Genomic DNA, 21951 nt, shown 5'->3' on the forward strand with positions numbered 1-21951 from the left:
TGTGTCTCTCTCTCTCTCTCTCTCTCTCTCTCTCTCTCTCTCTCTCTCTCTCTCTCGCTCTCTCTCACACTCACTCTCTGTCTCTCTGTCTCTCTTTTCTATCTTTCTCTCACCCCCCCCCATCTCTCTCAAATCTCTCTATCTCCTCTCCAGACTGCTCTCCAGTGAGGTGTCAGATTCTCTGACTCATGCTCTGGGTTGGAGTATGGAAGCAGGGGCGTCATGCACCCCAAAAATCTGAGGAGACACAAAGTACGTCAGGATGGCTGGGGTTGGTCGGGTGGCGGTGTCTGCCCCCCACTCGCATGCAGTCCTGCAATTCTAGAGCCATAAATACATGTCTAAAGCCAACTTCATAAAACGGCTAGTAGTATTTCTGAGAAAACAAAACAAAAATACTTATTTTAAACAGGACAAATCTGAGGGGGCAAGCTCCCCTATTGGGCATGACTCCTCTGGACAGGAGGAAAGTGTGAAGAAGTAATGAAAGAGCCAATGAAGAGGGGGAAAGTAATTCTGCAGATAGAAAAATTGACCTTCATCCTGGACTGGGATAAAAGCTTGAGTTAATACCATGCCAAAGTGTATTCAGTTTGATGCCAAAAAGTATTTTGAATTATATGTATGGTGCAAATGCAAGCTCTCTAATAATAGAAGATGTGCAATTGAAAGTGAAAACAAGGTAAATTAACGAAAGAAATTCTAGCTTTGTTTTTGGGTCCTGTTTTCCAAAAAATATAATCCAACTGCTATTGTCAGTGCTTTTTTAAACCAGTTAAGGACTACTCTTTTTTTTTACATTCTCCCAAAATGAGTTTGCATTATAGCAGTACCCGAAGCATGCTAGATAATCATCTAACATAGTACATTTAAATCTGGGACACTCAAATGAGTATATGTTACGTTTGGCATGGTTACATAAGACAGAATGTTACTTGAGGCAAAAAGTTTCCGGGTTCGAATCTCATCATGGACAAGTACTTATTGATTTTTATCTACTCTGCAACTACTTAACATGTTAGCTAACCTTTCGCCTAACCCTAACCTTAACCCTTTAAGCTAACTCTTCCCCGAACCCTAACCTTAAACCTTTAAGCTAACTCTTCCCCTAAACCTAACCTTAAACCTTTAACCTAACTCCTAACCTTAACCCTAACCCCTAGCCTAGCTAACGTTAGCCATCTAGCTAAATGTAGCATTAGCATTAGCCCTTCTAGTCAAAACAAATTGTAATTTGTAACATGTCATACAAATTGTAATTTGTAACATATCATACAGAATGGATGATGTACATTTACAAATTAATACATACCATACGAAACGTAAGATATCATACTAAATGTAGTGTGCCAGATGTAAGTACCGGAGAATACGAACTGCTCTGAGACCAGATTGGGAACTAGCAGCCACATGGAGCTAAGGGCTGACATCACAGAAACATGGCCTCTCTAATTATCATTAGCTATCTGAATGTTTGTGGATCTGTTGGGGCAGTATGCAAATGGGGGTGGGTCTTGGGTTTCTGGGATAATGGTGTTGATGTGAGCCATGACCAGCCTTTCGAAGCACTTCATGACTACAGACATAAGCTTCCGGGTTAGAGTCCCACTTCTTGAAAGCGGTAGCTCTAGCCTTTACCTCAGTGCGGATGTTGCCTGTAATCCATGGCTTATGGTTGGAGTATGTACGTACAGTCACTGTGTGGACGACGTCATCGATGCACTTATTGATGAAGCCAATTAGTGATGTGGTGTACTCCTCAAAGCTATCGGAGGATTCCCGGAACATATTCCAGTCTGTGCTAGCAAACAGTCCTGTAGCTTAGCATCTGCTTCATCTGACCACTTTTTATAGACCGAGTCACGGGTGCTTCCTGCTTTAATTTTTGCTTGTAAGCAGGAATCAGGATGATAGAATTATGGTCAGATTTGCCAAATGGAGGGAGACGGAGAGCTTTGTATGCGTCTCTATGTGTGTAGTAAAGGTGGTCCAGAGTTTTTTCCCCTCTGGTTGCATATTTAACATGCTGATAGAAATTTGGTAAAACGGATTTAAGTTTCCCTGCTACTAGGAACGCCGCCTCTGGGTGAGCGTTTTCTTGTTTGCTTATGGCGGAATACAGCCCATTCAATGCTGTCAGTGCCAGTCTCTGAATATAGTGGATAGTAAACAGCTACGAAAAATACAGATGAAAACTCTCTAGGTAGGTAGTGTGGTCTACAAATTATCATGAGCTGCTCTACCTCAGGCAAGCAATAGCTCGGGACTTCCTTAGATATCGTACACCAGCTGTTATTTACAAAAATACATAGTCCGCCTCCCCTTGTCTTACTAGACGCCGCTGTTCTCTCCTGCCGGTGCAGCATATAACCAGCCAGCTGTATGTTGATAGTGTCGTCATTCAGCCATGTCTCCGTGAAGCATAAGATGTTACTGTTTTGAATGTCCTGTTGGTAGTTTAATCTTCCACGTAGGTCATCTATTTTATTGTCCAAAGATTGCACGTTTGCTAGCAGAATGGAAGGAAGTGGGGTTTTTTGTTGATCGCCTACGAATTCTCAGAATGCGGCCTGTCCTCCGGCCCCTTTTTCTCCGCCTCCTCTTCACGCAAATCACAGGATCTGGGCCTGTTCCCGAGAAATCAGTATATCAATCGCGTCGGCCTCGTCAGACTCATTAAAGGAAAAAAAGGATTCTGTCAGTCCATGGTGAGTAATCGCAGTCCTGATGTCCCAAAGGTATTTTTGGTCATAAGAGACGGTAGTGGCAATACTATGTACAACATTTGTTTAAAAAATAAATTACAAACAATGCAAATAAACAATCAAAAAATACAATCGTTTGGGGGCACGTAAAACGTCTGCCTTCTTCTCCGTCACCATCTTACATGGAGACTTTTGATATTGTGAATGTCAACCAGAAAGAATGATCAGTTTTCTCCCCTGTTTTGCTTGTTTCCACTCAACTTAGTCTCAGAGCATTATGTATTATTCTGTGCATAAATCTGAGACACCCTATTTAGTATGATGTATGGTATACATGTTGTTTTGGAAATTCGTAACATATTGTATGTTTTTAAACTTCATAACATATCATACCAATTGTAATTTGTAAAATATCATACACAAATGAACATACAGTACCTTACAAAAGTATTCAGCCCCCTTGGCATTTTTCCTATTTTGTTACCTTACAACCTGTAATTAAAATGATCTTTGGGGGGGATTTGTATCATTTCATTTACACTACATGCCTACCACATTGAAGATGCAAAATATTTTTTACTGTGAAACAAACATGAAATAAGACAAAAAAACTGAAAACTTGAGCATGCATGACTATTCACCCTCCCAAAGTCAATACTATGTAGAGCCACCTTTTGCAGCAATTACAGCTGCAAGTCTCTTGGGGTATGTCTCTGTAAGCTTGGCACATCGAGCCACTGGGATTTTTGCCCATTCTTCAAGGTAAAACTGCTTCAGCTCCTTAAAGTTGGAGTGTTTCTTCTGGTATACAGCAATCTTTAAGTCATATCAGAGATTCTCAATTGGATTGAGGTCTGGGCTTTGACTAGGCCATTCCATACATTTAAATGTTCCCCTTAAACCACTTGAGTGTTGCTTTAGCAGTATGCTTAGGGTCATTGTCCTGCTCGAAGGTAAACCTCCGTGTCCCAGTCTCAAATCTCTGGAAGACTGAAACAGGTTTCCCTCAAGAATTTCCTTGTGTTTAGCGCCATCCATCATTCCTTCAATTCTGACCAGTTTTCCAGTCCCTGACGATGAAAAACATCCTCACCGCATGATGCTGCCACCACAATGCTTCACTGTAGGGATTGTGTTCTTAGGGTGATGAGAGGTGTTGGGTTTGCGCCAGACATAGCATTTTCCTTGATGGCCAAAAAGCTACATTTTTGTGTCATCTGACCAGAGTACATTCTTGTTTGGGGTGTCTCACACATGCCTTTTGGCGAACACCGTGTTTGCTTGTTTTTTTCTTTAACCTCTTGAAACTCTGGGGGCGCAATTTCATTTTTGGATGAAAAACGTTCCCGTTTTAAACAAGATATTTTGTCACAAAAAGATGCTCGACTATGCATATAATTGATAGCTTTGGAAAGAAAACACTCTGAATTTTCCAGAACTGCAAAGATATTGTCTGTGGGTGCCCTAGAACGGGAGCTACAGGCAAAGCCAAGATTAAACGGCAACCAGGAAACCAGCAGGATTTGAGGCTCCGTTTTCCATTGTCTCCTTATATGGCTGTGGATGCGAGAGGAATGAGCCTGCCCTTTCTGTCGTTTCCCCAAGGTGTCTGCAGCATTGTGACGTATTTGTAGGCATATCATTGGAAGATTGACCATAAGAGACTACATTTTCCAGGTGTCCGCCCGGTGTCCTCCGTCGAAATTGGTGCGTCATTTTCAGCTGCTGGTACATTACATTTACATTTACATTTAAGTCATTTAGCAGACGCTCTTATCCAGAGCGACTTACAAATTGGTGAATTCACCTTCTGACATCCACTGGAACAGCCACTTTACAATAGTGCATCTAAATAATTTAATGGGGGGGGGGGGTGAGAAGGATTACTTATCCTATCCTAGGTATTCCTTGAAGAGGTGGGGTTTCAGGTGTCTCCGGAAGGTGGTGATTGACTTCGCTGTCCTGGCGTCGTGAGGGAGTTTGTTCCACCATTGGGGGGCCAGAGCAGCGAACAGTTTTGACTGGGCTGAGCGGGAACTGTACTTCCTCAGTGGTAGGGAGGCGAGCAGGCCAGAGGTGGATGAACGCAGTGCCCTTGTTTGGGTGTAGGGCCTGATCAGAGCCTGGAGGTACTGCGGTGCCGTTCCCCTCACAGCTCCGTAGGCAAGCACCATGGTCTTGTAGCGGATGCGAGCTTCAACTGGAAGCCAGTGGAGAGAGCGGAGGAGCGGGGTGACGTGAGAGAACTTGGGAAGGTTGAACACCAGACGGGCTGCGGCGTTCTGGATGAGTTGTAGGGGTTTAATGGCACAGGCAGGGAGCCCAGCCAACAGCGAGTTGCAGTAATCCAGACGGGAGATGACAAGTGCCTGGATTAGGACCCGCGCCGCTTCCTGTGTGAGGCAGGGTCGTACTCTGCGGATGTTGTAGAGCATGAACCTACAGGAACGGGCCACCGCCATGATGTTGGTTGAGAACGACAGGGTGTTGTCCAGGATCACGCCAAGGTTCTTAGCGCTCTGGGAGGAGGACACAATGGAGTTGTCAACCGTGATGGCGAGATCATGGAACGGGCAGTCCTTCCCCGGGAGGAAGAGCAGCTCCATCTTGCCGAGGTTCAGCTTGAGGTGGTGATCCGTCATCCACACTGATATGTCTGCCAGACATGCAGAGATGCGATTCGCCACCTGGTCATCAGAAGGGGGAAAGGAGAAGATTAATTGTGTGTCGTCTGCATAGCAATGATAGGAGAGACCATGTGAGGTTATGACAGAGCCAAGTGACTTGGTGTATAGCGAGAATAGGAGAGGGCCTAGAACAGAGCCCTGGGGGACACCAGTGGTGAGAGCGCGTGGCGAGGAGACAGATTCTCGCCACGCCACCTGGTAGGAGCGACCTGTCAGGTAGGACGCAATCCAAGCGTGGGCCGCACCGGAGATGCCCAACTCGGAGAGGGTGGAGAGGAGGATCTGATGGTTCACTGTATCGAAGGCAGCCGATAGGTCTAGAAGGATGAGAGCAGAGGAGAGAGAGTTAGCTTTAGCAGTGCGGAGCGCTTCCGTGATACAGAGAAGAGCAGTCTCAGTTGAATGACTAGTCTTGAAACCTGACTGATTTGGATCAAGAAGGTCATTCTGAGAGAGATAGCGGGAGAGCTGGCCAAGGACGGCACGTTCAAGAGTTTTGGAGAGAAAAGAAAGAAGGGATACTGGTCTGTAGTTGTTGACATCGGAGGGATCGAGTGTAGGTTTTTTCAGAAGGGGTGCAACTCTCGCTCTCTTGAAGACGGAAGGGACGTAGCCAGCGGTCAGGGATGAGTTGATGAGCGAGGTGAGGTAAGGGAGAAGGTCTCCGGAAATGGTCTGGAGAAGAGAGGAGGGGATAGGGTCAAGCGGGCAGGTTGTTGGGCGGCCGGCCGTCACAAGAAGCGAGATTTCATCTGGAGAGAGAGGGGAGAAAGAGGTCAGAGCACAGGGTAGGGCAGTGTGAGCAGAACCAGCGGTGTCGTTTGACTTAGCAAACGAGGATCGGATGTCGTCGACCTTCTTTTCAAAATAGTTGACGAAGTCATCTGCAGAGAAGGAGGAGGGGGGGGGAGGGGGAGGAGGATTCAGGAGGGAGGAGAAGGTGGCAAAGAGCTTCCTAGGGTTAGGGGTATTTTTCCATGCGATTCTGAGGGGAAAGCAGGCTTCCACAAACTGCATATCAATGAAGAGATATGTGAAAAAACACCTTGAGAATTGATTCTAAACAACGTTTGCCATGTTTCGGTCAATATTATGGAGTTCATTCGGAAAAAGTTTGACGTTTTGGTGACTGAATTTTCGGTTCGTTTCGGTAGCCAAATGTGATGTACAAAATGGAGCGATTTCTCCTACACAAAGATTTGCTATGTAACTGAGAGTCTCCTCATTGAAAAATCCGAAGCTCTTCAAAGGTAAATGATTTTATTTATTTGGTTATCTGGTTTTTGTGAAAATGTTGCGTGCTAAATGCTACGCAAAATGCTAAGCTAGCTTGCAATACTCTTACACAAATGATTGATTTGCTATGGTTCAAAAGCATATTTTGAAAATCTGAGATGACAGTGTTGTTAAGAAAAGGCTAAGCTTGAGAGCAGGCACATTATTTTCATTTTATTTGCGATTTTCAGAAATCGTTAACGTTGCGTTATGCTAATGAGCCTGAGGCTTTATTCACGATCCCGGATCCGGGATGGGGAGTATCAAGAGGTTTTAAGCAATGGCTTTTTTCTGGCCACTCTTCTGTAAAGGCCAGCTCTGTGGAGTGTACAGCTTAAAGTGGTCCAATGGACAGATACTCCAATCTCTGCTGTGGAGCTTTGCAGCTCCATCAGGGTAATCTTTGGTCTCTTTGTTGCCTCTCTGATTAATGCCTTCCTTGCCTGGTCCGTGAGTTTTGGTGGGCAGCCCTCTCTTGGCAGGTTTGCTGTGGTGCCATTTTCTTTCCATTTTTTAATAATGGATTTAATGGTGTTCCATGGGATATTCAAAGTTTCTGATTTTTTTTTATAACTCAACCCTGATCTGTACTTCTCCGAAACTTTATCCCTGACCAGTTTATAGAGCTCCTTGGTCTTCATTGTGCCACTTGTTTGGTGGTGCCCCTTGCTTAGTGGTGTCGCAGACTCTGGGGCCTTTCAGACCAAGTGTATACATACTGAGATCACTTGTGACACTTAAATAAAGTCCACCTGTGTGCAATCTAACTCATTATGTGACGTCTGAAGGTAATTGGTTGCACCAGATCCTATTTAGGGGCTTCATAGCAAAGGGGGTGAATACATATGCATGCAACACTTTTCATTTTGATTTTTTGATTTTTATGTTTTGAATCAAGTTATTTTTTTCATTTCACTTCACCAATTCGGACTATTTTGTGTATGTCCATTACATGAAATCCAAATAAAAATCAATTTAAATTACAGGTTGTAATGCAACAAAATAGGAAAAACACCAAGGGTGATGAATGCTTTTGCAAGGCACTCTATGTTCATTTGTGGTTAACGTTAGCTTGCTGACTAACGTTAGCTCTAGCGGTTAGTGGTTAAGGTTAGGATTAAGGTTAGGATTTAGTTTAAAAAGTTAAGGTTAGGGTTAGGGGAAAGGCTAGCTAACATTCTAAGTAGACACAAATTAGCTAGAAGGTAGTAAATAGTTGCAAAGTTCCTAATTAGCTAAAATGCTAATGTTGTGTGTGATGAGATTCGACCACTCAACCCTTGCGTTGTTCACATTTAATGCCCACCCATTCACCCTCCCATCGTGTTTGCCTTAAGTAACCTTCTATCTTAGGTAACCATACCAAACTTTATATATCATACTATTTGAGTGTTCTGGAGTTACGTTTACTGTGTTGCGTCTAGTCTATGAGACCAGTCTGTTTCACTTGGGTCTTGTTGTGCATTGCTTGCAAATTATGAGTCCCTTTCACAGTGCATGAGCTAGTATGGATTGAGGGCTGACAGGACAACCAGAGACAACGGGCATTTTATGTAGTAACAGAGTGTCATACTGACTTTATGGTATCAGTTGTCAACCCCACCCACTAATAATACAAATCAAGCTCACAAACACAAGTCTCGTGATAGTGTCAGAGAGGGCTGTCACTCTCTTCTTCCCATCATGATATGTTTCTACAAGTTGCCATGACACAATGCATCCCATAATATTGATTCCTTGTATAATTCTGTGAGATTTGGGTGCTGTTCAATTACATATCCCATATGCTATGTTTGCTCCGCAACATGAAAACTTGTGCTCTGACTGTATTTGCCTGAGAATGAACTCAGATTACATGTGAAATATATTTCCCTTAGAAAACCACATCAGTGGGAGCACAAAGTGAGCTTAGGCTCAGATGACCAGCCAGCAGAGTACCAGGGAAGGACAAGGCTGTTTGACTCCTTTTTGAGGCAGTAAACTGGCTTACGTTCCAGATTAATACTGGATCTGAAGCAAAGGGAAGGATAGAAGAGGGAAGCCCCACCCTGTGCAGAGGTTTGACCACTCCCATTAGAAGTAACAGAGAAGGACACTGAGAGATAAATTATTGTTATTTGTTATTGTTATGTGATTGTTATTGTTGAATGTGTTGTTATTTTGACACCCGGTTATTGTTGTTGCTGTTGTCCCGTTGACAATTTTGATTCTAATTTTTATATTGCAAATATCCAAAAAACGTTTTGGCAATATGTACATTGTTAGGTTTGAATTGAATTGATAAAACACTGGTCTTTCATTTCAAGCCTGTCTTGTTTCTTTGCAGTTTCCATCCCAAGCCTTCTCTCTCTCTCTCTCTCTCTCTCTCTCTCTCTCTCTCTCTCTCTCTCTCTCTCTCTCTCTTTCTCTCTTTCTCTCTCTCTCTCTCTCCCTCTCTCTCTATCCCTGTCTATTGCTCTGTCTCTCTCTCTCTATCCCTGGCTCTCTTTCTCTCTTTCTTTCTCTCTCTCTCTCTCTCTCTCTCTAACACTCTCTCTCTCTCTCTCTGAGGGAAAGGGAGAAGCAGCCATAATCAAGGCACTGTTGCATCCTCGAGTGGAACGTCTTTAAGTTTAGAACTCGCCAAATTCTTTATTTCTACAGTATTGACTTATTTTCCATTTCACTTAGAGCTAAAAAATGTGTTGTGCCTTGATTGAATTCTGCCAAAGGCAACATCAAATCATCACCATCCTCACTCTGTTCCAGTCATCCCTGTTGAAATGAACCCTTCCCCTTTATCTTTGGGATTTTGATTATCCTATCTTTTCTTCATAAATATGTTTGGAGCCTACTGCAACACAAAGACAGGCCGGGTCTCCCTCATTGGGGTGTGGAGTGGACGAGTGGTGCCAATAGAACCCAAGTGTCTGACCACTCTTGTTTACTGAAAAGGAGCTGGTGGGGCTGGAATCTGTGACAGGTGGGCATAATGATGGGCAGCCTGGCGCCCTCGAGTGCCATGGATGGGAAATGGGAGCAGGCGTGACAGTATCCCCCCTTTTGGGGCGGCACCCGGCGTCCCACCTGGGCGAGCCTGACGGGCCGGCCGAGACATGGCTGTCAGACGAGCCGGCTGAGGCATGGAAGCCCGACATGCCGGCGGACGCGGGGGAGCCCAACGAGCCGGCGGACACGTGGGAGCCTGCGAACCGGCTGAGGCATGACATGGGGTGGGAGCCTGCCAAGCCAAACAGCTACGGTGTGGAAACCTGACAAGCCAGCTGAGGCACCCCCAGTTCCTTCACCAGCAGCACCCTTACCCGACGTTACCAACAAAAACAAAAACTCCCTGATTGCTGCAAGTTGTGGTGTCACGATTCTGTAAGGACCAATGCTCAGAGACAAGAAGCAAGTACGGGGAGTGAACATTTAATGGATAACAGACAGGAAACAAACAATGACAGCATCTGAACAGGGGAAAACATAATGACATCAATGCTTCCATTAAGGTATCTTTACTTATACTCAATTATGACAATTGAATACTTTTTCCACCAATTTTAAAAAGGCACACGTAGCCTACATATCAATACATACACACAAACTATCTAGGTCAAACAGGGGAGAGGTGTTATGCTGTGTGAGGTGTTGCTTCATCTGTTTTTTAAAACCAGGTGTGCTGTTTATTTGATCAATATGAGATGAAACGGAGTTCAATGCAATAATGGCTCTATATAATACTGTACGCTTTCTTGAATTTGTTTTGGATTTGGGGACTGTGAAAAACTGCTGGTGACATGTCTGGTGGGGTACAGTAAGTGTGTGTCAGAGCTGTGTGTAAATTGACTATGCAAACAATTTGGGATTTTCAACACATTAATGATTCTTATAAAAAGAAGAAGTGATGCTGTCAGACTCTCCGCAACTCTCAGCAAAGAGAGACTGGCATGCATAGTATTTATTTTAGCCCTCTGATTACAATGAAAAGCAAGACATGCTGCTCTGTTCTGAGCCAGCTACAGCTTAACTAGGTCTTTCTTTGCAGCACTCGACCACATGACTGGACAATGATCAAGATAAGACTAAACTAGAGCCTGCAGGACTTGCATTTTGGAGTGTGATGTCAAAAAAGCAGAACATCTCTTTATTACAGACAGACCTCTCCCCATCTTTACAACCATTGAATCTACATGTTAAGACCATGTCAGTTTACAATCTAAGTTAACACCAAGTAATTTAGTCTCCTCAACTTGTTCAACAGCCACACCATTCATCACCACATTCAGCTGAGATCTATAACTTTGCAAATTATTTGTACCAAACACAATGCTCTTAGTTTTAGAGATGTTCAGGACCATTTCAAAACAGTGCATCTCTTTATTAAGGGTTTCAGTGACTTCATTAGCTGTGATTGCTGATGGTTGAATCATCAGCATACATGGACACACATGCTTTGTTTAATGCCAGTGGCAGGTCATTGGTAAAAATAGAAAAGAGTAGAGGGTCTAGAGAGCTGCCCTGTGGTACACCACACTTGTTTGACATTAGAGAAGCTTCCATTAAAGAAAACAATCTGAGTTATGTTAGATAGATAGCTCTTAGCCTGTTGAGTGTAGGGTCTAGTATTTTAGGGGGTAGTATTTTGATGTTTGGATGACAAACGTACCCAAATTAAACTGCCTATTTCTCAGGCCCAGAATCTAGAATATGCATATAATTGTCAGATTAGAATAGAAAACACTCTATAGTTTCCAAAACGGTCAAAATATTGTCTGTGAGTATAAAATAACTGATATTGCAGGTGAAAACATGAGGAAAATCCAACCTGGAAGAGCTGTTTTCCTGAAAGCTCTCTGTTCCATTGCCTGCCTTTGCTCCATTTAAAGGGATATCAACCAGATTCCTTATCATATGGCTTCCACATTTGTGAACAGTCTTTAGACATAGTTTCAGGCTTACATTTCGAAAAATGAGCGAGAAAGATCACATCGCGTCATTGGATGGCTGGGTGCCAGCAGCGTTTTGCATGCGCAACAGTTTGGATCAGACATTTTCTCTCTCTCTCCTATTGAAGAAGGTACAGTCCGGTTGAAAAATTATTGAGTATATATTGTAAAAACAACCTGAGGATTGATTATAAAAAAACATTTGACATGTTTCTACGAACTTTACGGATACTATTTGTAATTTTCTGGGAGTCTCGTGAGTGTAAACATCCGAAGATCATCAAAGGTAAGCAATTCATTTTATTGCTTTTGTGACTTTTGTGACCAAACTACTTGGATGCTAGCTGTTTGTAATGTTTTGTCTGCTGAGACAGATGTCCTTACACAAACGCTTGGTATGTTTTCGCCGAAAAGCTTTTTTGAAATCTGACACGCCAGGTGGATTAACAACAAGCTAAACTGCGTTTTGCTGTATTGCACTTGTGATTTCATGAAAATGTAATATTTTTTAAATTTAATTTGAATTTGGTGCTTTGCAATTCAGCGGATTTTGACGAAAATGATCCCGCTAACGGGATCGGTGCATCAAGAAGTTAATCCATGAGGTTGAAAAACCTGAACACATACGTTTTCTCAACAACAGGTTATGGTTAATAATATAAAAAGCTGCACAGTACAGCTCCCACAATCTTCTTATTATCAATATCTTTCAACCAATCATCAGTCATTTGTGTCAGTATTTAGCATGCAGAAAGTATGTTGTTCAGACTAGTAATTATTCTTATTTTTAATTTCACCTTTATTTAACCAAGTAGGCCAGTTGAGAACAAGTTCTCATTTACAACTGCGACAGTATGAACTCTGACGATAGTTGGAGGGGCAATCAATTCACATATGGTGTCCAGGGCACAGCTGTGAGCTGAGGGGGTCTATGACAAGCGGCAACAGTGAGGGACTTATTTCTGGAGAGATGGATCTTTAAAAGTAGAAGCTCGAACTGTTTGGGCATAGACCTGGATAGTATGACAGAACTCTGCAGGCTATCTCTACAGTAGATTGTAGTTCCTCCCCCTTTAGCAGTTCTGTCTTGACGGAAAATATTGTAATTGGGGATGGAAATTTCAGAATTTTTGGTGACCTTCCTAAGCCAGGATTCAGACATGGCTAGGACATCAGGGTTGGTGGAGTGTGCTAAAGCAGTGAATAAAGCAAACTTAGGGAGAAGGCTTCTGATGTTAACATGCATGAACCCAAGGCTTTTACGGTTGCAGAAGTCAACAAATGAGAGCGCCTGGGGAATGGGACTGATGCTGGGGATTGCAGGGCCTGGGTTAACCTCTACATCACCAGAGGAAAAGAGGAGGAGTAGTATGAGGATACTGCTAAAGGCTATACGAACTGGTCATCTAGTGCTTTGGAACCAGAGAATAAAAGGAGCAGATTTCTGGGGGTGGTAGGATAGATTCAGGGCGTAGTGTACAGACAAGGGTATGGTAGGGTGTGAGTATAGTGGGGGTAAACCTAGGCATTGAGTGACGATGAGAGAGGTTGCATCTCTGGAGGCACCAAATAAGCTATGTGCGGAACTCCGCGTGTGGGGGATGGGACAAGGGGGCTATCTGAGATATGTTGAACAGGATGACTTTAAAACTTTTTTGTCAATATTAAGATGTACCCAGGTAATTAACCTTTCTATGGTAGGTGGGATGGTAGCGTCCCACCTGGCCAACATCCAGTGCAATTGTAGAGCATGAAATTCAAAATACTAAATTCAGATATTTAACATTCTTGAAAATATATCTGTTATACATCAAAATAAAGCTGAACTTCTTGTTAATCCAGCTGCCATGTCAGATTTCAAAAGGGCTTTAGGGCGAAAGCAAACCATGCGATTATCTGAGGACAGCGCCCCGCATACAAACACATTAAAAACATATTTCAAACAGGCAGGTGCAACACAAAAGTCAGAAATAGCAATATAAAAAATGCCTTACCTTTGATGATCTTCTTCTGTTGGCACTCCAAAAGGTCCCAGTTACATCACAAATGGTCCTTTTGTTCGATAATGTCCTTCTTTATATCCATAAAAACTCTGGCACGTTTCAGTCAATAATCCACCCATTTTCCCTCCATCAAAATGCATACAAAATGAATTCCAAATGTTACTAATAAACTTTTCCAAACAAGTCAAGCAACGTTTATAATCAAACCTTAGGTACCCTAATATGCAAATAAACAATCAAATTTAAGACGGAGAATCGTTATTGTCTTCACCGGAGAAAAATACCAAAGGACACGCTTTCTTTCACGCGCTTGGAAACACTACAGCCAAAATGGGAGCCACCTAGAAAAACTACCATTTCTGGGTCATTTTTCAAAAAAACAGCCTGAAACTCTTTCTAAAGATTGTTGACATCTAGTGGAAGCCCTAGGAACTGCAATCTGGGAGTACTTGGCCTTATAATTAAAGTAATAGCCATTGAAAAAATATGAACATTTTTGGGGGGGATGGTTTGTCCTCTGGGTTTTGCATGCCATATCAGTTCTGTTATAGCGACAGCCATTATTTTAACAGTTTTAGAAACTTTAGAGTGTTTTCTATCCATGTCCACCGATTATATGCATGTCCTAGCTTCTGGGCCTGAGTAAAAGGCAGTTTACTTTGGGCATGCTTTTCATCTGGATGTCAAAATACTGCCCCCAACCCCAGAGAGGTTAATCAGAATTTAACCAATCATTAACAGGATTTGTGTATCTGCCTTATCTGCTCTCACGCTGCCTCCGCCCTGTCCTCACCCTGCAGTGCAGTCTGGTTCCTCGCTATTTCCCATGCCCTTAGTTCTGAGTAGATTTGAGTTCTAATTTAGAACAGAGGGGCTCTGTTCATTCTGGAACGCTGGTGCTTGGGATTTGGGGAATGGTTTAGTTCAGAGGCTCACCACTGTCCCCTCACCTTGCAGACACAGAGCACATACCCTGTTACCAGTCCAGTGAGCAGCACATAATGATCCTTCCACCCATTAACTCCTAATGCAATAAAGTGCTAACATTTCCACCGTGCCCTACAGCGTAATAGCGTGCCGTTAGCTAGCGTGCTGTTACATAAATGCATGTGCTATGATAATTACATGTATTTCGGAGCATGATCCAGAATGCACGCAAAGGTAAACTGCGTCTCTTCTCTTTCAAAGATAAGTGAATGATTGTTTTTCTGTTTATCTGTAGAAAGCATCCTCTGGCCAGAATTTTGTGTAACAACAGAAAGTTGTAAAGGAAGTCACAATGCTTGCCTAGCGAGTACCACTTCCTCCCGTTTCGGCCCATACCTGGCACAAACTCAGAACCTGTGCCTTGCTAGCATGTGAACACGCTGCTGAAGCGTCTTACCAGTTGGCGCAGGGCAAAAAGCTAGCTATTCACTACCACAATTGGGGACACCTCAAGCTGAGGAATAAGTTTCACACATCCCTCATGAGGCATGAATATACAGTAGTAAATTAGCTGTGGTATCCCAGGAGGTCTACCCTGGGGGGTGGTAATAGATAGGAGGTACGTGAGGCGATGTTGGCTCCCTCTGCTGGGAATACGGGAGCTGGGCACCCCGACACGGACAGCTCTAAGTGGAGGTAATTAGAGGAAAGTGCCAACCAGCCGTGGAGGCTAAATAAAAGGAGCACGGTGGCACACCGCGAGGGAGATTGGGGAGAGACTAACATCAAGCCACAGTAGAGAAGATGGACCGAGCCAAACCTAAGTGATTTTGTTTGTTATGTTTATTTTCTGTCTTAGTAAAGTTGTTTTTGCGGACTTAAATCTCACTGTCTCTGTGTTAATCTTGGGACGCTCAATCCCAACACCCCACGGTATAATTTCATCAAGTCAAGCCTGTATAATTTTATCCAGTCATTCAATCAAATGTATTTATAAAGCCTTTTTCACATCAGCAGTTATCACAAAGTGCTTATACAGAAACTGTAATGGTTGTCGTTGGTGGAAGAAGGAGTAGACCAAAACGCAGCGTGGTAAGTGTTCATGATGTAAATTTAATCAAAACTGAACACTAAACAAAATAGCAACGAGGAATAATGAGAACGAAACAGTTCTGTCAGGTGATAAACACAAAACAGAAAACAACTACCCACAACTCAAGGGTGAAACCAGGCTGCCTAAGTATGGTTCTCAATCAGAGACAACGATTGACAGCTGCCTCTGATTGGGAACCATACCAGGCCAAACACATAGAAATACAAACATAGAACAAAACATAGAATGCCCACCCCAACTCACGCCGTGACCAACCTAAAATAGAGACATAAAAAAAGGAACTAAGGTCAGGACATGACAGAAACCCAGCCTAAAACCACAAAGTCAATCTGTCTCTTTTAAAGCAGAAGTTGTTTCTAGACCTTATCACCGCCACTCTACTTTGCTCTCTGGCCGATACTGACAGACCAGCATTGCAATGCTGTGGTCTTGAACAGGACACCACAGGCTTAGGCAAGCAGTAGCCAAGCTACCATATGATAGTCAGAGAGGGATGGCATGTTAGGTTTAAGCCTCTGCATGCATAGAGTACATAAATAAACAGATAGCTAGTTGAGTGAAGACAATAAACCTGCCTAGAATGGATGTCTCAGGAATAGCACCTCATCAAAAAGCAGACGCCATTTGATTTAACATGACCTTCACACATATAACATACCCCAACGTGCCTGCACAAAAACAACATGAACACATTTACATCCACATGCCGCCCGAACACAGTTCGACCAATTTATAAAGGGATATGAAGAGGCTGGCTGATAAATAAGGAGGCACCTGCTGGAAGTCGGTGGGAGCGATCGTGTTTCTCAGTGATGGCTCCAGCACTAGGACAGCAACATACTGGGGTATTGTAGGCTAGGTGGAATGCACTTGGCGGACAGTCAGCAGCGGTCCTATTAAAACAAGTGGCCTTGACCAGACAGGGAGGATGGGATACGTGAGTCACTCTACACGGGACAAGTGCAGAACACAATCCACATGTAAGGACTCCATCGTCAGCTGGACTGCTCTGAGTATCTCAGAGAGCATCGTGCAAATTAGACGTATCATTATTAGTGTTAGTGTAGAGGGCTGGGACTAATGTGTGTGTCTGAGTTATTATGTGGACTGCAGTGCATATAATGTGACAGTTGGGGTCGATTCCAATTCATTTCAGGAAATGAATGCAATTTAATACATCACTTGAAAATACCCATGGTAAAAACATTGGCAATTTTCCATTTACAGTAGTATTTTTTTACTACTTCCTGACTTGACTGGGCTTGGAATGGCATTGAGTGAATGACTCTGGAGAATAACTCGATAACCAGTGATCACCAGCATGTGATTTCACAGTTCTTCATTTGTTCTTTGGGACTTTGCACTTAGTTTGCTACTGGTGTGGCAGCCAGCTATATATATTATAACCAACCCTGTACTTCCCTAACCCTGTACTTGAATTTAGATTTTTTTTCAAGCATCCTGTATTATGAGATTGAGATGTGATGGTGGCTCTGCCTTGGGAAGGCCTTGCCATGCAAACCGGATATTTTCTCCATTGACTTCCTATTGGAAAGTGACATTCTAATTCATATCACATCATTACAATGTTGAGGTAAAACAACACAACAAATCAATAAGGGTGTTTGTATTAATATCTAGTTGTATTGATACCAAACAGGTATCAAATCTGACATATTGCATTTTCTTTACTTTGTAGGACTGGGGAGGGAGAGAGAAGAGAGAGAAAGAGGAAGAGGGAGCAGCAGCCTTCGTCTGACAGCGTGACCATTGGATGAGCCTCGTTCATGCGTCTCCCTGTGTGCAACTCCCACATTACTATGAACTGTGAGCAGGACTTTGGAGACGGGGGCCTGGGTGTGACCCTCACCCTCCGACTGCTCATGCACGGCAAGGTACGTATGACGTGACGGTTTAAGTGAATGGGAATATCTGGGAATATATACGAATAGTTGTTGGAAGAACTGTAGCCATATAGGAATTATCTGTAAGAGGTTAGTTAAAGTATTAGGATGTAATTACAGTATGTAATATGATTTTCCTATTGACTCGTGTCCCTGCTCTGCTTAGTCTGTAGAATTTAAATAATACAAATGAGAGATTTGTTTAAGATATTTATGTTGATTTAGCACATAAAGAGGTCGATATGGTATGTTTAAAGGAGTCTGTGTTTAAATATTTAAATAAATCTTGTATGTCTTTAATTTATGAGTTTTGTATTTTTTTCTTCTGGGTTTTTCAGGAGGTTGGCAGTATCATTGGCAAGGTGAGAAGGCTTATCTTTTTTTTCTATCGTTTATGTTATTTATAACTATTTTCTGAAGAGATACAGTATTCAGAAGGGCTTTTGATCCTTGAGATATGCTGTTATCACAAAGGGATGCCTATTTTCAGATCAATGAAGACTATTTCTAGAGTTGTATTAATATTGTACTATAAATTGCACTATGGGAATTATCCTGTATTAAAAATAGACACTTGAAACCATGCCATTTTGTAAGTATTCATGAGCCAATCTATGTGGATTGATTTTCCCAATCAGTCAATATCTTTCCATTCTATTGTAGAAGCAAAACAAACATAAGGCTTCCTGACACACTTTGCTAACTGTATTTCCCAGTTGCAAATGTAATTGCTTTAAACCAACCCACTTAAAACCTTCTCCATTCCCTAATGCAGTATGGTAATCCATCAAACAGAAACATTAGTGCATTGACTACAAACCTCCGGTTGAAACGGAGCTCCAAAAGGCATATTACTGTCAGATCCTTGTGATCAGTTTAGTGTCTTCTAGGAGGGCATGTAGAGTGCTCTCTACCCCTTCGCTGGCTCCCACTAGCCCTGCAGCCTTGAAATAGAGCATAGGCTAAGAGAAAGAGAAAGCCGGAGGAGAGGGATAAAGAAATATGGGGGAAGAGAGAGTGAAGGAACGAGGGGGAAACCGACACAGAGGGGATGAGAGATTGATAAAAAGAGGGGACGAGAAAGAGAGAGGGAGAGAGAAAAGGGAGAAAAAAACCAGGCTCTCCATCCACGTGTGTTAATAACTCCATTCTCCCTCCTCATCTCTATCTCTCGGCTAGGCTTCAGCACAACATCCTCTACAGTATCCCAAATGACACACCAGCATTCTATTTAGTATGAAATAACAGTGTGGCTGAGTACACAAAAAATAGTATGGGTGCGTTTGTATTAGAAAATATCCGGATGTCAATGTCATGGGTGTAGTTGGTAGAATCGTTTAGAAGCAGGAAGAGAGAATGATGGGCTGAGGCCAATATAAAAGTGACAGATGGAGTGACAATCTAAAGCTGGCAGAAGAGGTATGACAGAGGTGTGACTTCATTTTACTCCTGAGCCTGGGTGGAGTGACTGACTGGCTGGCTGGCTAGCTGACCGCTGGCCACACAGAAAGGATCTCACAAGGACAGAACAGACGTTAGTCGATAATAGAAGAGTAGATATAGATGTGAACAAAAAGGGGCAGTTTTTACTGTATTTACTATATTTTATACATTTAGGATGTGATGAGAATACTGTATGTCAGTGGCTTTGTGCTGAACGTCTCAGACTGAAAAAGGACTCTACTTTTCTATTCAATAACAGCTTAGGTTACTTTTCAATGGAGGGGAAATAGAGTCAACATGAAGAAAGGTATCCGTTTAATAGGGATTGGAAGTGCAGGCAGATTTCCAGCTGCAAGTTGAGGACACACTGAGAGGCCAGTACTTATAAATAAACAAACCACACACCTCACTTCAACGTTGTCTTTCATCTTCCTCTTTCCCAGAAAGGAGAGACGGTGAAAAGAATACGGGAGGAGGTATGTTACCAGCTTCCTATCTATCAACACTGTCCATCATATGTGTACGAGTGCTCGACATTACCATAATGCATCCAGAGTAAAGCCTGTCATTGATTGATTAAATAAATGTATATCATCTAGCTCCAAAGCTATCAATATCATATCTGGTATCTGCGTCAATATGCTTTATTTATCTGAAATCTTTATGTTCCAGTTATTGTGTAGTACAGAAGTGTACCATCACAAAAAAAAGGTTATCGTTCAAGGCAAAACATAATCAAACGGGAGATAGTGTCTAATATGGTTTGCGATGAGTGGTGTAGAGTTCCATTAATATTAAACCCAAAAACCCTATGTGGATGTTTGAGAAGGTTGACTGGGGATACAGAACAGCCTCATAGTCTGACCTGCCCATTGGCCACTCTTCTCTTTCAATAAATCTCTCCCTTTTTCACACTCTCTCCTTCCATATCTTCTTCTCCATATTTGTGGTGGCAGGTGGCTGAAGGGTTAGAGCGTTGGGCCAGTAACCGAAAGGTTGCTCGATCAAATCCCAGAGCTGCCAAGGAACAAATCTGTCATTCTGCCCCTGAACAAGGCACTTAACCCACTGTTCCCCAGTAGGCTGTCATTGTAAATAAGAATTTGTTCTTAACTGACCTTCCTAGTTATAATAATAATCTGCCTCAGTGTCAAGCTTTCTTTCTCCCTGTTTCTTTTTTATTCTAGGTCTCTCTTTCCCTCTCTCCCATTTTCTATCCATTTTTTTTAAATCTCTGCCTACCCCTCTCTCTCCCTTTATGTCTCTCTCTTATTTCTCCCTCATAAACCTCTAGGGTGCAGTTGATCCGATGGCACTTGATTAATTCTGTACAAAAGTAATTAGATTACCATTGTGTTGGTTCAAATTACTCTGACTCCTGATGCAAAGCTATTATATTTTATTTTATGAAGCAGAATGATAAACATAGGCAGTTAGACTGAGGGAGCATGTAGCCCTATACAGCCACTGGATTTGTCTGCCAGTGAACCAGTCATCCATGCTAGTCATCCGTCCACCCAGTCCGTCTGTCAGACAAACAGGCCTTTAATTAGTTCCCCCTATGTGAGGCTCTTTGGCTTCCTCCCCAGGCCCTCTCTGTCTCCACATTGTCAGAATGACTCAGTGGGATAACTGTAATAAACATCATAGAGGTTAAAGTACCATCATACCTCTGCTACACGCGTGTCCACTCTCCATTCCCCAGGAGAGTGACATTGGAGATTGGATGGAGGGATCAGAGTACCAGCCTGGGGTTAAATTACAGCCAGGTCAATTAGGACAGGGTGTATTTACTGGTCTGGAGTTTGCTAAATTTGACATTTTATTTTTGTCCATATGACTCTTTTCCCCTTACCCATATCACTTCCATTTACTTTACTTCCTTACTCATCCTAATCCCATTCTGTCCTCCTTACCTTGCATGTGGACCTCACCCTATTCTCTCCATCCACCCAACATGTGCTCTGCTCTCATCCTTTTCCCTCTTCTAATAGAATGTCAATAAAGTGGGACCCTGGTTCTTGCTCTGTCTCCCTACAGAGCAGTGCACGAGTCAACATTTCAGAGGGATCATGTCCAGAGAGGATCATCACCATCACCGGCTCTACAGACTGTGTCTTCAGGGCATTCACCATGATCACATACAAACTGGAAGAGGTAAGACAACACAAGCACTGTTTCCCTAAGAGATGTTCTTAAGCGGGGCAAAGCTGCCCTTCGGCTTCAATTGATTTGATGTACAGTACCAGTCAAAAGTTTGGACACACCTACTCAACTCAAGGGTTTTTCTTTATTTTGAATATTTTCTACATTACAGAATAACAGTGAAGACATCAAAACTATGAAACAGTACATATGGAATAATGTTGTAACCAAAAAAGTGTTAAACAAATCAGAATATATTTGTGATTCTTCAAAGTAGCCACCCTTTGTCTTGATGACAGCTTTGCACACTTTTAGCATTCTCTTAAGCAATTTCATGAGGCAGTCACCTGGAATGTATTTCAATTAACAGGTGTGCCCTGTTAAAAGTTAATTTGTAGAATGTATTTCAAGGTAGAGGTGGTATATAGAAGATAGCCCTATTTGGTAAAAGACCAAGTCCATATTATGGCAAGAACAGCTCAAATAAGCAAAGAGCAATGACAGTCCATCATTACTTTAAGATATGAAGGTCAGTCAATCCGGAAAATTTCAAGAACTTTGAAAGTATCTTCAAGTGCAGTCGCAAAAAACATCAATCTTAATGTGAAAACTAGCTCTCATGAGGACTGCCACAGGACAGGAAGACCCAGAGTTACCTCTGCTGCAGAGTACAAGTTCATTAGAGTTAACTGCTCCTCAGATTGCAGCCCAAATAAATGCTTCACTGAGTTCAAGCAAAAATACACATCTCAAAATCAACTGTTCAGAGCAGACTGCGTGAATCAGGTGTTCATGGTCGAATTGCTACAAAGAAAACATT

At 42.6% G+C, this 21951-nt stretch overlaps 1 protein-coding gene across 3 annotated transcripts in view; it reads left to right on the top strand.

The window, feature by feature from the left end:
• Positions 1-21951, top strand: part of LOC135504684 (poly(rC)-binding protein 4-like) — a 53390-nt gene that overhangs the window by 5282 nt on the left and 26157 nt on the right. For all 3 annotated transcript variants that reach the window (XR_010450149.1, XM_064923470.1, XM_064923471.1), the window contains exons 2-5: positions 17339-17534; positions 17882-17905; positions 19430-19462; positions 21027-21143. Coding sequence is in view for 2 of the 3 variants with exons in the window: in XM_064923470.1 (XP_064779542.1) it covers positions 17427-17534; positions 17882-17905; positions 19430-19462; positions 21027-21143 (282 nt within the window). In the remaining variant the exon portion in view is untranslated. The remainder of the gene's footprint in view (positions 1-17338; positions 17535-17881; positions 17906-19429; positions 19463-21026; positions 21144-21951) is intronic.

This window comes from Oncorhynchus masou, chromosome 18, assembly GCF_036934945.1.
Source record: "Oncorhynchus masou masou isolate Uvic2021 chromosome 18, UVic_Omas_1.1, whole genome shotgun sequence".
NCBI lineage: Eukaryota > Metazoa > Chordata > Actinopteri > Salmoniformes > Salmonidae > Oncorhynchus > Oncorhynchus masou.